This window comes from Nestor notabilis, unplaced genomic scaffold, assembly GCF_000696875.1.
Source record: "Nestor notabilis isolate BGI_N333 unplaced genomic scaffold, ASM69687v1 scaffold15869, whole genome shotgun sequence".
Taxonomy (NCBI): domain Eukaryota; kingdom Metazoa; phylum Chordata; class Aves; order Psittaciformes; family Psittacidae; genus Nestor; species Nestor notabilis.
Window position 1 is genome coordinate 24,911 of NW_009944220.1, and position 16,528 is coordinate 41,438.

General features: G+C 39.5%; 1 protein-coding gene across 1 annotated transcript in view; it reads left to right on the forward strand.

Moving 5' to 3' along the window:
- RAB3GAP2 (RAB3 GTPase activating protein subunit 2 (non-catalytic)) overlaps positions 1–16,492 on the forward strand; it is a gene marked incomplete at its 5' end in the record, with an annotated part of 31,063 nt that extends 14,571 nt beyond the window's left edge. The window contains 21 exons of the mRNA XM_010022342.1: positions 512–659; positions 911–993; positions 1,472–1,536; positions 1,966–2,056; positions 4,177–4,304; positions 4,985–5,198; positions 7,042–7,139; positions 7,396–7,501; positions 8,055–8,215; positions 9,548–9,764; positions 10,233–10,406; positions 10,536–10,642; positions 11,639–11,705; positions 12,279–12,349; positions 13,222–13,257; positions 13,647–13,721; positions 13,940–14,158; positions 14,900–14,989; positions 15,068–15,286; positions 15,914–16,072; positions 16,343–16,492. Coding sequence (XP_010020644.1) covers positions 512–659; positions 911–993; positions 1,472–1,536; positions 1,966–2,056; positions 4,177–4,304; positions 4,985–5,198; positions 7,042–7,139; positions 7,396–7,501; positions 8,055–8,215; positions 9,548–9,764; positions 10,233–10,406; positions 10,536–10,642; positions 11,639–11,705; positions 12,279–12,349; positions 13,222–13,257; positions 13,647–13,721; positions 13,940–14,158; positions 14,900–14,989; positions 15,068–15,286; positions 15,914–16,072; positions 16,343–16,492 — 2,678 coding nt within the window. The remainder of the gene's footprint in view (positions 1–511; positions 660–910; positions 994–1,471; positions 1,537–1,965; positions 2,057–4,176; positions 4,305–4,984; positions 5,199–7,041; positions 7,140–7,395; positions 7,502–8,054; positions 8,216–9,547; positions 9,765–10,232; positions 10,407–10,535; positions 10,643–11,638; positions 11,706–12,278; positions 12,350–13,221; positions 13,258–13,646; positions 13,722–13,939; positions 14,159–14,899; positions 14,990–15,067; positions 15,287–15,913; positions 16,073–16,342) is intronic.
- Between the last annotated feature and the right edge of the window lie 36 nt (positions 16,493–16,528).

Consider the following 16,528-nt stretch of genomic DNA (forward strand, 5'->3'; position numbering starts at 1 on the left):
GCCATATTGGCTGTGCTGCTGCAATGAAGTCATGTGTGGATATGCCAGTGGTAAAAGTGGAAAGTGCTGGCAGGCAATTTTGCATTGCCCACAGTGTTTCTACTGAATGCAGCTGCTTGTTTTGTAGAAGGGGATTTTGTCATGTTTCATCACTCTACTTAGATAGACACACTGTCTGTCAGTCTTCCCTGATAAACACGTGTATATTGGCTGTGCTGCTGCAATGAAGTCATGTGTGGATATGCCAGTGGTAAAAGTGGAAAGTGCTGGCAGGCAATTTTGCATTGCCCACAGTGTTTCTACTGAATGCAGCTGCTTGTTTTGTAGAAGGGGATTTTGTCATGTTTCATCACTCTACTTAGATAGACACACTGTCTGTCAGTCTTCCCTGATAAACACGTGTAGCAGTTGTTAAACCTTAGCTTTATCAAGTATGTCTCTTTATTCAGAGTGTGGAAAGGGAAGGTTGCTAACTTTGTTCTTCACTGTAAAGCCATGGTTTTTGTTGGTTTCAGGTTGTTGTATCCTGGTTATAAAATAATGGGTCTAAACAATGTGACCAGTCAGGGATGGCAGCCCCAGACTTACCAGATATGCCTTGTGGATCCAGTTTCTGGAAGTGTAAAAACTGTCCATGTACCTTTCCATTTAGCACTGAGGTAAGGACTTTCTGTGCTCTCTATAACCAAATGAATCTCATTCTTGGTTTTGGAAACAATGTTTTATTTCAAGAGAGCAATTCTGGTGTTCCTTCTCAAGCTGAATACTAGGTAATAGCCTCATTGGTTTGTATGCACGAACTTGATTTTTTTATTAATGTGATGTTACCTTAAAGTAGTCTAAATAATTTTATTTTTTTCCTGAGTCTTGAGTTCTCTTCACTCACACAACTAAAATTATTTCCCTCCAGTGATAAAAAGAGTGAGCGAGCAAAGGATATGCATCTAGTGAAGAAGTTAAATGCTTTACTCAAAGCTAAAACCTCAGATCCAGGTAGGTTCTCTTGTTTAATTTCTACAGATTGTATGTTGTCAAGTGGGTCTTGTATTACTTGTCCTGTAAGTGGACAAACACAAGTATGATTGTAGTGCATTCTGCATGCACCAGGTTAAATTTATCTTGTACATGGGTCCAGTATAAGCCTTGTCTGCCTTGTAAATCTTAACTAAACTCCACTGTGAGTGCTTGCAGAAAACATGGTCTATGTGCAATCCATCATGCTATGTAATGGAGTTTGGCATTTGACTCTAGATATCCTTCTTCCTCTTAAGTGGTACAGATTTGGAGTAAGAGATGCTACTGAGCTCTTACATTGTTTCATTTTCCTAAGCTTATTTTGGCAACTTTTGTGATAGTGCCTTCATCTTCATAGCATGAACCCATGTGCCTCTTAGCTGTGGTGTGGCTTGACTTGCTTTTCAGTTTGCATTTGAGAAATACAAATTGAAATGGTGATTGGCTTTGTTTGCAGATTTGATAGAAGCTGAAGCAAAGGAATTAATACTTGATATCAAATACCCTGCTACAAAGAAACAGGTGAGTATTTAGAAGCCAGTATACTTTATTATTAGGAAAAAACCCTAAATTATCAGATAAGTGCTAAATGTTTTAAGTCTTTCAAAATATGGTCTTTTTTCCTAGAGGTATTTGAAGGAAATAATTGAGCTGTTTTATTCTAGGTTTTGGTGTGTGTTGGTTTTCTGTTTGTTTGTGGGTTTTGGTTTGTTTTTTACTGCATACTGACTGGAATGACTTTTGCCTTGTGACTTCCCCAAGGCATCTTCCGTCATAAAATTCAAACTAATAAAAAGAGACCAGACCTTCCTGTAGGATCAAATTATTCCCCACGTATATGTGAAGAGCAAATACAGGTGAAAAAGCATTGTCAGAGTTGTGCTGCTGTTGGTTTACCTTACATGTTTTTACAGTAAAGTAAATGTTTAACTCTGAACATCTGCTTAACAGGCTCTGGAGAGTCTATTGACAAGTGAACGTGTGCCACTCTCATCTCTCACCAACATCACTCAGACATTAATGGATAACTTACAAAAACAGGGTAGGTGGATATTTATTTTGCAACTATGGAGAGGCATTTGCACTTCATCTGCAGCGCTTTAGGACTGTTGTAGAACTATTCTGTTTCACAGAGAGACCGGGCTTGGTTTTGCTGCTACGTATCACAGGATGTTGCTTCTGTGTATTTCATGACTGCAAATAGCTTGCTAGTGAGAATGCTTTGGTATGCTTGCTGTGTGCCTAGTAAAGGGTGATTATATGAGAAAACTCCTAACAAACAACTGGGATGAGAACTTGCATCCAGTAAAAGCTTCCTTCAGAAAGAAGTTTTCATAGACATTTGCCTCTAGATGTTTTAGTTTATACCAGTAAGGACACTGGTACTTTGGATCTGTGAGTTTTAATGTACTAGAGGCACAAAATCCTTAGCACTGAGGATCTGAGCTCTGGCCAGATGCCTGGTATCTTTTCTTGGTAAGCTTTGCTGAAGTTATGTTTCATGTGTTTTGCTAGAGATACCAGAGCCAATGTCAGGAAGTGTCATTACCCATTCAAAATCTTGTTGCTGAAAGTCTGCAGGATCATTTCTTTGAAATGATGTGCTTGGATCTTTCTATATGGGGAGAACCCACTTTGTGCTTGAGGTGACCCCATTTTGAAGACCCAACTGGGTATTGAGGAGTAGAGTGTGCCTGCCACTTCCCTTGCATGTGTTAGGGGTTCTCAGGAATAGAATTCTCTTGGGGGTTTTCTTTTGTTATCACTGGCTTCGTTGCAGCTTGTTAGAAGATGAGGCTTTAGCAATAGGAGTCAAGAAATCCCTGCCACTGTTGTGTGGAAGTCCTGAATAAACCATTTGTCAATAAGAAAGGCTGTGTCCCTTGTCCTGCCTCAGTGCGAATGTGACATGTTGTGGGAGTTTCAAAGTCTTGAGAGGAAATCTTTCAGTTGTATCAGTGGGGTTTTTTTTTAACCATTTTCTTGAATTAGATTAAATTGGGAGCTTCACACATGCAGTTCTCTGGCACTCTAAAACCTCAGCATTATCCATTCTATTAACTCTCAGAAAACCACAAAAGAAAGATGGAAACATGCCCTTTTACACTGAAAAGAGATTGACAGACCTGTATACTCACGTCTGTTCATGTAAGAGTGTAGTTTTCATCATTAGTCTCTTATTGTCATACACAACATTATTTCCTCCCAGTCACAATAAGGAACGAGCTTGGCTGATGTTCCAGCCTTCTAATTTCAGAAGAGTAGTGCCATATCCTTCCACTTTGTGCTTAGTAGGTAAAAGCTAATGTGAAGCACATGGCTGGGCTCTGTGGATGCTGTGATGGTGAAGAAAAAGTCAAGTGACTGTACAGCAAGCTCTGTGCATTTCTCTTTTGTTTGTAGGATTTTTTAATAGCAATGTTTCAGAAGTGTTTAAGGGTTAGTAGGGAGAAAATCATGTTGAGAACCTGTTCCAGGTGAAGATGATATATTTGGAGTTATCTTTTGGATAGAAACATGCTTTTAGGATCTCTCTAAAATGCTTTCTTTAAACCAAGTTGGAATAGAGGGGTTTTTTCAACATTGTGTTGGCATTAGTTTCCTGTATTCTGATTAGTTTATTTGTTACTGAAATTTGAATGCCAATAGATACATGAAATTTCTGAGACTAAGATTGTAGAAATACAGAAGGCAGTGTCTTGCAGAGATGAAATTGAATTCCTGTCACTAGATACCAAGCTCTCTTCTGATGCAAGGACTATGCTTAAGTATTGGCAGAATGAGTAAAAGATCATAGTTTGGTGTTCTTGATAAAAGAAAATAGGTTTGAGACTCTGCATTTCAAGTCCTGGCAATCTCTGGTTTGGCCTTAAAGGAGGAAAAGACAATAGATTTATCTTTGTTCAGTTCCACATTTTTGAACTGAAGGAGGTTGAGAATGAGCCTGATCTCTGTCTCTAATACTTCTCATAAAAATAACTCTTGTTTTAAACCTCTGTGAATTATATATAATCATTGCAAGCAGCAGAGCATCAAAAAATTACACTGAAAGATGCAAGTCCTCCAATTCTAATAATGGAATCCGTTCAGTGCAGCTGAGAAGCACGTTTCACTGTTCCAGGCTATATATTTGAGTTCAGATGCAGTTTTATTTCTCCTCAGAGCTTGAGTGTGTGGATGAAGGACTTCTGCAGTTCTGTGCAAACAAGTTAAAGCTGTTACATCTTTATGAGCTAGTCAGCAAACTAAATTGCCAAAGCATCCAGAAAGACACTCCACCCTCGGATAATGTGAGTAAATTCCAGATTCAGTTGTCTTATAAAACCAATTGATGATTTAAGCATAAAACTGTGTTTCCAAGGTCTCGGATAAGTTATGTAGGTAAGCAGGTTACCTGGTTTCGTGGCCTGGAACTTCTAAGGAAGTAACTGTTTTGTAATGCTTCTCCCCCTGTACAAATGCCTACTACTCCAGCTACCTAATACTCTTTAGCAGTCACATAAAGTTGAGACAGAAGTGAAAATACAACCAGGATCTCCTGATTTCAGCCCTTTATCCAAAGTACATAGCACATTCTTAACTTTGTTTAGTTTTGGAAGGGTATTATGGGACCAGTAGAGATTACAAATTCTGGTATTTACTTGTGTAGCATCATAATTTGGCTTGTTTTTGTTACCATGTGTAAACTGCATATATAAAAGCCATATGGAGTAGTGTTAAATAGGCTGTTTGCTTGATGGGTGATGCTTATACTATGAACAGGATCTAAATATGGAAAATATCTGTTGAAGTCCTTAAAAATGAAGCTAGATAAGGTCTTCATTTAGGCTATATGAATAATTGAGATTATTCAGTCATTTTTTAATGTCTAAGATGAAATACTTTTCTGATTCTTGTTTTTACTGTTTTGTAAAACATCTCTTTGCATTAGTCTTCTCATGTGGGATTTTTTTGGCTTTTACTCTTTAAGGACTTGGCTAAATTGCTTCGACTGGAAGAGAAAGATTTTCACAGGCTTGAAACTTTACTGGAGAACTACAAGAAAGAAAACACCCAAACTGCTGTTCAGTTTGCTGATGGGAAGGATGATGTATTGTCTGTGAGAATGTTCTTGGAATATTTGGAATATGAGAAGGACATGATTAATGTGAAAAATATGGAAGATGGAGAATATGTGGCTTTAGGTAAGAGCTATTTGACCTCTTTGTCAAATTACTTAAAGACTTATTATAATCTAAGATTGTACAAATACTTTAGCCTTAATCTGGGAGGGCCTTAAGCTGGCTTGCCTTCAAGTATGTGACTCTGCTAGTTCCAGACTCTTACCTTTAGTTATAGGGCAAGTCTTTAATAGTACAAGTTAACTGCATCTGTGGCTGTAATTGCCCTAAAGCCATGTTATCAGTGTTCATTTGTTTATTAGCACCACTAAGTTGAATAGTGGTGACACGATGCTTTACAGAGCAACTGCATCCTGCTGATGGTTTTGTGGTCAGTACCTCAAGAGTTCTGGTAATGACAAGACTGACTTTAGCCACAGAGATGGGGGAGCTGACCAGGGACAGACAGCACAGGGCCCATAGGAGGGAATAAGGACCCCTCATTTGTGGAGTTGAGGAGATTTTGGAGACCATTGATCTGAAATACTATGGATGGGTCCTTGAAATACTCTTCTGAGATAGTCTTTGCCAAGGATGCGCAGAGCCTTTGGGCCAGTCACAGTGAGGTAGTTTTCCCACTCATTCCCAATCAGGCTGATTTCAGCTGTTGGGATCCTCTTGTCACTCCAGAAATACAAATGGGTTCTGCTCCTGGATACGTTGATGGCATTAGGGTTCACTGAGCAGCAGTGTCTTACTCCTGTGAAACTAATGTGCCAGGCTATCTGATCCACACAGTGCGGTAAGCCCGGTTGTACCTCTCCTCCATCTAGCTGGAGGCAGGACCCCTCTAATCCTGGTCAATAGGATGCTCCTCTTCTTATAAAAAATGATTAGAATTCCTTACCGTAGGATCAGGAGGATCCTAAAAAATTCAAGAGCTATTGTAGTTATCCTGGGGGAGAAGGGGAAGATGGAGAACAGCCTCTCCGTGGTGGCTCTTGGAGAAAAGGTGAAAGGTGTAGTTTAGACTAGTTTCCGATAGATGGCTCCTGAAGTACAGAGATGACAGCAGTGCTGAGCACAAACACCAGTCTCATGACCAGCAATTTTACAGATTTATGTACCATAAGGCAGTGTTACAACTTTATTCAGCCCCCAGAGGTGATGAACAGCTCGACAGGGAACATACACAGCAAGTAAAGCACAACTCTGAGAGCAAATAGAGCAGCATTGTGACCAGTGACTATTAAACTGATGTAATGAATGACTATAATGAATTTGTTTTGACACACTCTGGATCTGTCTTTATCTCAACCCTGGATGCCCCTTTGCTGTGGTTTAACCCAAAGGGTAGCTAAACACCACGCAGTTGTTTGCATCCCTTGGGATGCAAAAGGTCAGCTTTCCAGGTGATTTCTATACTGAGCATGACACTGTGTGGTGTGGGATATCCCTTGGCCAGTTGGCTGTGTTTCCCCCCAGCCTACTCCTTCGTGAGATGGTGTGAGAAGCTGAAAGGCCCATGACTTACTGTAAACACTGCTTAGCAACAACAAAACCTTTGGTGTGTTATTAACATTATTCTCATCCTAAATCCAAAGCACAGCACCGTGCCAGCCTACGAAGAAGAAAATTAACTCTATCCCAGCCAAAATTAGAGCATCCAAGCAGTAATAATAATAGCAATAAGCCTTTTTTTGTTATATATCCATTTTCCATATGATTCCTGTAGTGGTAGGAACACCTAAGTCCTTAGTGGAGAAGAAGGTTCACTACAAAGGTTAAACCATCAGGGTATCCAGGATGTAACTTAGCCCTTTGTATTGCACTCAGTGGGATCTAATCAATAGATGATCTTTCATATAAGTGTAAGGGGAGAGGCTATGACTTTAGATGTTCATAATGTCAACTAATTTTGCTTCAGGCAGCTTTTTCTTCTGGAAGTGTTTGTGTGGGGAGAGTTCTGCAGAAGAAATGTGTCACGCATTGGAATCAGCAGGTTTTAGCCCTCAGATCTTGTTGGTAAGCTATTTATTACATATTTTGAAAAGAAAACATTGAAGGGAAAAATTCTTAGTGTCAACCTTTGGATTAATGCTGTGTTCAGATACTCCCACGTTCAGTTCTTTAGGTGCTCTTATTTGTATTTCCCACTTAAAAGATGTCAAAGGGAAAAAAAAAAGGGGGGGCGGGGGGAAATAAAATCTCCTGCATTAACTGTATTGCAATATTAGAATTCCATTCTATTGTTTTAATTCTCTATTCTTCTTATTTACAGTCACTTCTTCTCAATTTATGGCTTTCCAAGGAAAAAGATATTCTAGACAAACCAGATTCTGTCAGTTGCCTTCACACTACGCTATCACTTCTGAGCAAAATGAAAGGTGAGATGTGCACTTGGAACACTTAAACACAACTGATATTAATTCTTATTAAAAATTTGCTACTAATAGCTAATATTATTATTAATCACAGCCTGTGGGTTTCCCTCCCATTTCCTCATTATTAGGGGACAGAGATAAGTGCTTTATGTTGATACACTAACTGAAAGTAGAATCAAGATCTGAAGAGTGTCACAGTTAAAGGCCTCATTCATACCCTGTAGTTTCACTCTCAACTAAGTTGACACAGCTCCTATTTGGCACCAGAAGGTGGCTGTCCAGCTCCCTTTCCCCCCTTTTTTTGGGTGTACAGTCCTGCCCATCTCCCTTATGCTGTCTGGCTCTCAGAAGTCCTTTGAGTTGCTTTAGCTCCCTTGAGACACTTATTCCAGAAATGGAATGCTGCCTACCTAGAAAAAGATAATGTAGAGTAATTGGAAATTGCCTATCATATAAGCTGTACTAAAAGTGCTGCTTTCAGGGTTGGTTGGTGCTTTTACTAGTTCCAGCACCCAGTGACCCACGTTGAGTTTCCTACTCTTCCCTTTCTCTACAGTTGCTATAGATGAGTCGTGGGACACTCAGTCAGTTTCCCCCTGGTGGCAGCAGATGCGTACAGCTTGTGTTCAGTCAGAAAGTAATGCAGCTGCTTTGTTATCAGCTCACGTTGGGCATTCTGTCACTGCACAGATCATTGACAGTGTGACAGAGAAAAAGGTAAGTCATCTCGGACCTCCCCCTTCTAGCTTACTTACTGTGTCAGTCCCTTGCAAATTGCTGTCTTTGTAATAGAATAACATCCTCAGCTTTTTTTTTGGTGGCATTCCAACAGAGGCACAAGCATCCTGCAAGCCTGAAAACATGTGTTTGAATAAAGGATATATCAGAATTGTTTACTAAATGTATTTAAATATGTGATGGGAACTGCACAGTCAGATTTTCTCCTGATAGTAAATGTTGCTGACAAACATAAAGCCTATACAGTTTCCAGATAAATCCACTAAACCCTGGATGTTAAACCTATTTTAACATAGCTGTGACTTTTTATTATTATCTTTTTAAAATATACTGGTGAATTGTCTTGGCACTTACATTACTATGCCTTCTTAAGGTGATGGGAGTTTGGTTTTCTTGGCAATAAGTATCTTTTCACCAGCTTGTGAGTAAGGCTGTGAAGCTGCACGCAGCATTGCAGTTCAAGATGGAGAAGTGACCCCATTCCTAAATAGCCCTAGGCATATGTGTGTGTTACTACTTCTCTTAACAGGTTAGATGGGGTTTAGGTGATGTTTAGCCTTGTAAATAGACTGCCTTATAAATTATAACTCGATTACCAAGAAGTGGTTTAGGAGTTTTGCACCTTCATCTTAACTATTCCAATTCTGTATATTGTCAGCATTGCCCAAATAGGAATGTTGGTGTGTTGCAACATTTTGGGCTTTACTCATATGCTCTCTCCTTTGTCACCTTCTCTTCTGCTCTTAAAAGAATAAAGCAACGATTTTATTTCCCTCAAAACTTCCCTTCCATAAAGCCATTTATCTTTTCACCTTCTTATTCCCTACCATCCTTTGGCTTAAGGCTTAGAAGTGTTAATGGCCAGGCTTCTGTGAACTCTAGTGTGTGTCAAAATAACGCACAGAACTGTGATCCAGTATTTCTGAGTGCATGATATGTATTTTTTACTACAGTAGGAGATTGAAATGTAGGTGGATTAATCATACATGTAGGAAACGTGTATGTAGTGGAGGATTTAAAATGAAATATTTTTGAAGGGATTCTAACCCACTTCTCAACTAAAAATATGGGCTGTAAGATGACTTTTCAAGTCCTTGTATCTCTTTAGGCTTTTAGTTAAGAATCTGTGCATCTTGTGATTAGTGAGCATCATCTTCACGCGTAGTAAATGTACATACGTTGAACTAAATTATTCTCTAAAATGAGTAGCTTTGGGATATAGCTCTCAATTTTAATAACATTCATCTTTTTTCAAAGGAAACTGTCCTACTTTAAGTGGACAGACCCAAAACAGTTCATGTGTTCTGTTAGTTTTCCCAAATAATTGTAGGTTCAGACACGGAATCCTGGGAAGCGCTTTCCCTTGATACTGAATACTGGAAACTTTTGCTGAAACAGTTAGAGGATTGTCTGATACTTCAAACACTACTGCACAGCAAAGTGAGCAAAAGGACAAAAAGAGTTTCATCACAGCAGACTGATCCGTTGGGCAAGCTTTCTGTAAAGAAATTGCTTGAAGCTGGAAAAGGTACATTTTTTTTTTCCTCTTGGAAAGATGGTTGATTGTCTCTCTGATAGACTTCTGAGCCATAGATTCACAGAACGGTTTGGGTTGGAAAGGACCTTAAGATCATCCAGTTCCAACCCCCTGCCATGGGCAGGCACACCTCACATTAGACCATGTCACCCAAGGCTCTGTCCAACCTGGCCTTGAACACTGCCAGGGATGGGACATTCACCACTTCTCCGGGCAACCTGTTCCAGCGCCTCACCACCCTCACAGTTAAAAACTTCTTCCTTAGATCTAACCTGAACTTCCCCTGTTTCAATTTGAACCCATCACCCCTCGTCCTATTGCTACAGTCCCTGATGAAGAGTCCCTCTCCAGCATCCCTGTAGGTCCCCTTCAGATATTGCCCTTTGATTCTGAACCACTGATCTTCTAGGATACAGTGACTATACCTCATATTGCTGTTGGTTTATTTGTCTCTCCCAGGAGGTATTGCTGACACTGTAGCCAAGTGGGTTTTTAGGCAAGGCTTCAGTCCTCTTGTGCTGAATTTGGCCCAACAGAAAGCCAGTACAGACAGTACTGAAGACTCTGAAGAAATGCATACTAATATCTTTCTTGAGGAACCAGAAGCAGATGCAGGTTTGGAAACAATCCTAGGTAAGAAAATAACATGAATTTTTGGAATTCGAAACATCTGCAGAGATGTTTGAGTTGCTGCTGTTGTGCAGTAGCAGAAACTACAGTGGGAAGAGATCTGCCATGTAACTTCAGGTTTGCTTTTTCTAGACCTGCTGCAACTAGCATATCAGCAATTTCCGTGTAGTCTGGAAGTGGATGTACTCCATGCACACTGCTGTTGGGAATACGTAGTGCAGTGGAATAAGGACCCAGAGGTAAAGGAATTTCATTTGTGGGGAGTGATGGTTAAGACCAACTCAACAGAAGCAGTTTCACAAGTTTCTAATAGTTAATAAAAGCTTTCATTAAGATGACTGACTTTGAGAGTGTATCAGTTACAAGAAAACAAATGCAGGTCCTGAGGCTGACTGGCACCTCACAAAGACAGGACCAGATCTTTCTAAGCTATCGGATTCTCCAGACTGGAAGTGTGGAAACTGGATTCAAACAAGCAGCATGAAGAAGGGTTTTGCCTGTATTATGTGCAAGTACAAACCAGTTTCAGCACTGACATGTTAGTGATGAACTCTTCCACTTTTCTAGATATGCTAAACCAGATCACAAAATGCTGAATGAATTAAGCTAGAATCCATTCCATTTAAAGAGGAAAGAGGGATTTCTTGAATGTTCTTACATTTCCTGGCCACTGTTCAGAATTGTCATAGGAAGACAAGCAAAAAGCCTTTTTTCTGCTGCTGTCCTGTAGTTCTCTAATATTGGAAAATGTTGCCCTAAGTCCAGATGACATTAAAATTGAAATTACCACTCCTTACCTCTGTGCAACATAACACCTTGTTTAGAATAGAAGGATCCTTTGAGACTGACGAAAACTTACTCCATCATAATGGAATGGAGTAAAAATTAATCTTTCTAGCACAAATGGGCTTTGTATTTGAAGAATAACTGTAGTCAGTGGAGGTGTCTTTCAGCAACGAATATGTTTGCAGTACATATACTAAAACAAAGCCCTGAAAATAGTGCTGAAATCACAATGTGTTTCTTGATTACTGAAGCATACTTTGCCACATGCATGCATGTTTGTCAGATAGTAGCAGAGAAGATTGTAATATCAGAATAACTTCAAGTTTTCTAACTGTCAAAAAGTAGTAGCTTTAAAAGGATCAGTAACCCAAAGAATCAGTATTTTACATGTAAACCAAGTTTTGAATAGTGTGGTAACTTGTTCTTCTGCTGTTTTTGTTTTACATAAGGAAGCATGTTTTCTCATTCGGTCTATAGATCACCTCAGATGCATCCTTAATGCTCACGTTCAGCATGGTGAGTATGAAGCTGTTGTTAAAAACCTACCCCTGTTAAAACTAACCCAGCAGAATAAATGACTGTTTGCTCACTCGTGTAAATGTATGCAGGTTGTAAGTAGTGATGGCCATTCTGTCTAAAGAAAAAACAACCCAAGACCTTTTGCTGACATTCAGGCTTTTGTTTTTCATGTTGAAACTGAGTTTCCATCAAAAAGTTCATGTGTTTAACTAAAAACATTGCTCTGGAACTAATTTTTGTCTTTATGTGTGCAAATAAGGGGCACTCTATGCCTAAAGCACTAGTCTTAAACTTTCATGCTTACCACCAGTTTCTGTGTGCCTACAATGTTTAACCCAGTCTGCATAATGGTTCATTACACTTCTGACTGTATTTAATTGCAGAGAGAAATATGAAATCTCAAGTCCAAGTAAAATCACTGAGAGTAACTCATAATTCCTTCTTGTTCAATTTACCATCTTAACACCCCCCACCCCTCGTCAAAGGAACTTTGGTCCATGGCTTTTCACTCCATACTTGTAAGATCTCTTTTTGCTTCACATGGAGTTCACAAGCTTGCAATTGTTCCAGGTATTGCTCTGATGATGTGGAATACATTCATAGTCAAAAGGCTTTCCTCTGCTACGTATCTGATGGACAAGGTGAGTGCAGTACTGTGACAGTTGAGGCTGAGTATTTGTTATTAACTGAAAAGTGAAACTAGTGGTTTTTAACCACTGGGGGTTTTTGTTTGCTTTAGATAAGTTGGGAATATCTTTGATTTAAGCATCAAAAAAACCCCTTACTGATTTGGTTTATTATTTAGCTAACTTCTTGAAGTGATGAAGGAATGTATATTTAAAATACCAAATCCATGGGGATGGTCAGCTATAGGTGACTTTAAGTAATAGCTGGTCAGCACTGGCTGCTGTGTACTGAAGACTTATGTGCAGCATTAGCTTGTAATTACTAAATAAAAAGTATTTGTGAGACAGTTTGGAACTATTTATATATGCATATATCAAATGTAAGGATAGAAAACAATAACTAACTTAAAATGTTTTCTCTGTGCCTGTTTCCTGGTGAGTTACTGCCATGAAACTTTTACATCCCCACAAGCAGCAGCTTTTCCTAATCCTGTGGTCCATTTCACTGGATACGCTGTATTGTCCACTCTTCCTTTCCTCTTCCCTTGTTCCCTACTGTTTCTAATATCACACCAGGTATCATAGCTATAGTTCTGCATTACAGAAATCACTGGGAAGTTTTAACTGCCTCTGAGATTTGAATGAGGACTGTGGGGCCTTATTTCTAATCCTAGACTTTAAGAAGAATGAACTAAATATGGGCATCAGTGATGTTTCTTTCTGAATCGTATGACCTGTACTCAATCTATGCCATGTGTATGTTATGTAACTATAATGATATAATGTTTTATATTAGGAAAACAGTAAAAAAAAGTTAAAACGTGGTGTGACAAATACCTTATGATGAAAACTATTTAATTGTGCTGAAATATTTCTTTATTTGATAGGTTGGAAAAGCTCCAAAGGACAGATTATGCAGACGGGCAAGTAATACTACTTTTGTCTAAATGGGATGAAATAAATAAAAATGCCTTCATTTTAATACTAGTTTATGATTTATTTTAGTTAAAACATTTTTGGAAGACAAATCATATGCTCAGAAATTGAAATTCACTAGAGGTGTTTGAGAAATTCAGTCTTCTTCAGAGATACAGTATTGTAAATGGCTACATTTAGCTTAATCCCTGTTTTTCCCGTTATTCCTATTTCTTTACGGTAGTTTGTGAGTATTTGTTTACCTTTAAATATAACACGTTAATAAACTGAGCTTAATGTGTTTAATGTCAGCAACTGTCTTCTCAGCTACAGAGAGCTAATAAAAGCCTGTTTCAATTCCAACTGAAACACTTTAAATCACGCTGTTTGTTAACAGGACGTGGGGATGGGTGACGTAGCAATGACAGCTTTTCTTGGCTGCTGTTCAGAACTCCTGCAAACATTGCTAGAGGTAAACTTTCATTTTTCCTGTAGAAAGTAAGGAACTAATCCATTTAATTGTCAGTTATACACACATACTAATTTTTGTACCTTTCAATTAAAGAACTTTTAGGCAATACGACATCTTCTTAATTTCACTGCAGAGAACTCGTGCTTAGAGCAGTGTCTTTTGCATAGAAGGCCAACAGAGATGACATTTCATGACACTGTTCTGTGTTGCTCTGGCAGGCTGACGTTACTAGTGATGAAATGCAGGCTCCTGTCCTAGACACTGAGGATGCTTGGGTGGCGGTAGAAGGACCAGTGTCGATAGTAGAACTGGCCCTTGAGCAGAAACGTATTCACTACCCCCTGGTTGAACACCAGTTTGTGTTATGTACCATCCTGTACGCCATCATGAGGTTTTCTCTGAAGAGCGTGAAGCCTCTTTCACTGTTTGATAGCAAGGTAAGTAAGTCTTTTGAAAGCATGAGCCTTAATCTTGCTCTCCTTTCCTTTTGGTCTCTCTAATATAAGCTAGCTTTCACTCTTTAAACAGTTCACGCATGATTTTGTGAAACATCCATTCCCCTGTGGTGCATTACTGAAGTTGTCAGCAGCATTCAAGCTGAGACCCAAACCTGGTGCTTTTCCTTATGAATATACCATTTGCAGTGACCTCAGATGCATGAAAATCAGCTCCATAATAATTAGCTGGCCTTAAAATACTGCATAGTAAGAACAGGGGATGACAGGGTTTTCTAGCTGCTTTGAGACGGGCCAGATGAGTGAAAACATAAATATTTAAGGTCAGAAATGTTATGTTGTATCCATTATTGCTGATGGTTATTCCAGAATTCTGAGCATCTCAAAGAGAATAAACAGCTTGTCATTTTATGCATATAAACACTCAAAAGAGAAAATAAGGAGTGTGTCTCCACTCAGAGCGTGACCCTGGTAGAAAGCAGGTCCCACAAATGGAGTTTTTCTCCTCCTAGCTTTACCACACTATAAGTCTAAACCAAATTGAAACACAAAGCACTGGTGTAGACTCACTTAAATCCTGCTGGGGATTTTTGTCCTTGGAGAGGAGCAGAAGACGCAGCACAAATTCAATGTGAAAAATGAGCAGACTTATGACTATTGGATCAAAATGGATTGTTTGTGTTCCCCTGATAGCTGAGGCCTGTCTTTGGTTCTCAATTTTAGGGCAAAAATGCATTTTTCAAAGACCTTACTTCAATTCAGCTGCTACCTAGTGGGGATATGGATCCAAATGTGTTATCCATACGACAACAGGTAGGTGTAACTTCTGTACCTGAAGTTCTTCAACATCTTAACTTTCAAATAATACTGAAGTAATCTTCTGCTTCCAAGTTCCTGGTCAAAGTTGTGAGTGCAGCAGTTCAATCACTGTGTTCATCGCAAAAGGCCAACGAAGTCTCAGAAGAGGAACTGTTCCCTTTTGAAAAGGGCAGGAATTGGCCAACTTTGGCTGTGGACCTGGCTCAGTGCCTTCAAATCTCTGAGGATGTCATCAAAAGGCACTATGTCTGTGAACTCTATAGTTACGGGATGGATCATCTTGGTGAAGAGGTAACAACAGCTTTTAATGATTTTTAAATCCTTATACCAGATATTCTGCTAAAATTACTTTTTCACTTGCTTAAGATGCCTGGGAAGGGTGGACAAGTGTTCCAGGCTCAAAAAGGCAGAGGCTATAAAATCACTTTTTCAAGACCTTCATTTTTCCCTTCTTCCCAACAAGAATCTGTGCATAGCAACCAGGGGAAACATAATATGGAGTTGCACTCCTGCTCGAAACCCGTGCAGCCTTTTTCATTTAACTGTATTTGATAAGAATCTGCTTTTTTTTGCCTCTAATCTTTTAGGAAAAGTTTACTAGTCTTTGGACAAGAAAATCCTTCCCTTTCTTGAGGGGAAGAGAGATTACATGGAAGTTAGGAATATGTTGGTGAACTGTACAGATCTCACACTAATCTCTGTGTAAAGTACAGAGTAATTCTCTCCTCACTTTTCGGCTGTTCTGAAGCTATTAATAACATGCTTAATGAAAGTAAGAGATAACACAAGAAACAGTCTCGAAACTATGTGTCCTTTTAGTATTGAGAAGCTGCTTTTGATACAGCTTTTCAAGCCTCCACATAAGCTGTGTCATGCTGTGAAATGGTTTCTAGTTCCTTACATTGTTCTATGTTTCAGGCCTTTCTTATGGTGACAGACAAAGAAGTGCTTGCATCACAGCTGCTCATACTGGCTGGGCAGAGATTGGCCTTCGCTTTACTTCACGTGCAGACAAAGGAGGGCATGGAACTCCTCGCCAGGCTCCCTCCAACATTATGTACTTGGCTCAAAGCTATGGTAAGTTAAGCTTGAGTTTCAGAAGCTTCTGTTCACCAAGACAGAGATTACATGTGAATGGCCCTTTCTTACTACTAGAAACAAGGATTTGTTGTCACTTTTCCTGCTGCTAGCTCTGTTTCACGAAGGCTACAGCAGCTCCGTGGGTCAGAGCGTCACCTTAACTGAATTAATAAACCTTCCTGATCTGTTTTACACATGTTGAGGAGGGCTTCTATGCTGTGGGTCATCTGTAAAGTTCCTCTAATGCTGTGTTATTCATTTATACAGGACCCCCAGGAACTGCAAAACGTAGAAGTACCAATTGCAACAACAGCCAAACTCATTAACAAAGTCATCGAGCACTTACCAGAGAACCACGGGCAGTACAGCCTGGCCCTGAACCTCCTGGAGGCTGTAGAATCCATCTCCTCATCGTGACGCTCCGGGTGTGAGCACCGCTCTGCTACGCAGTGG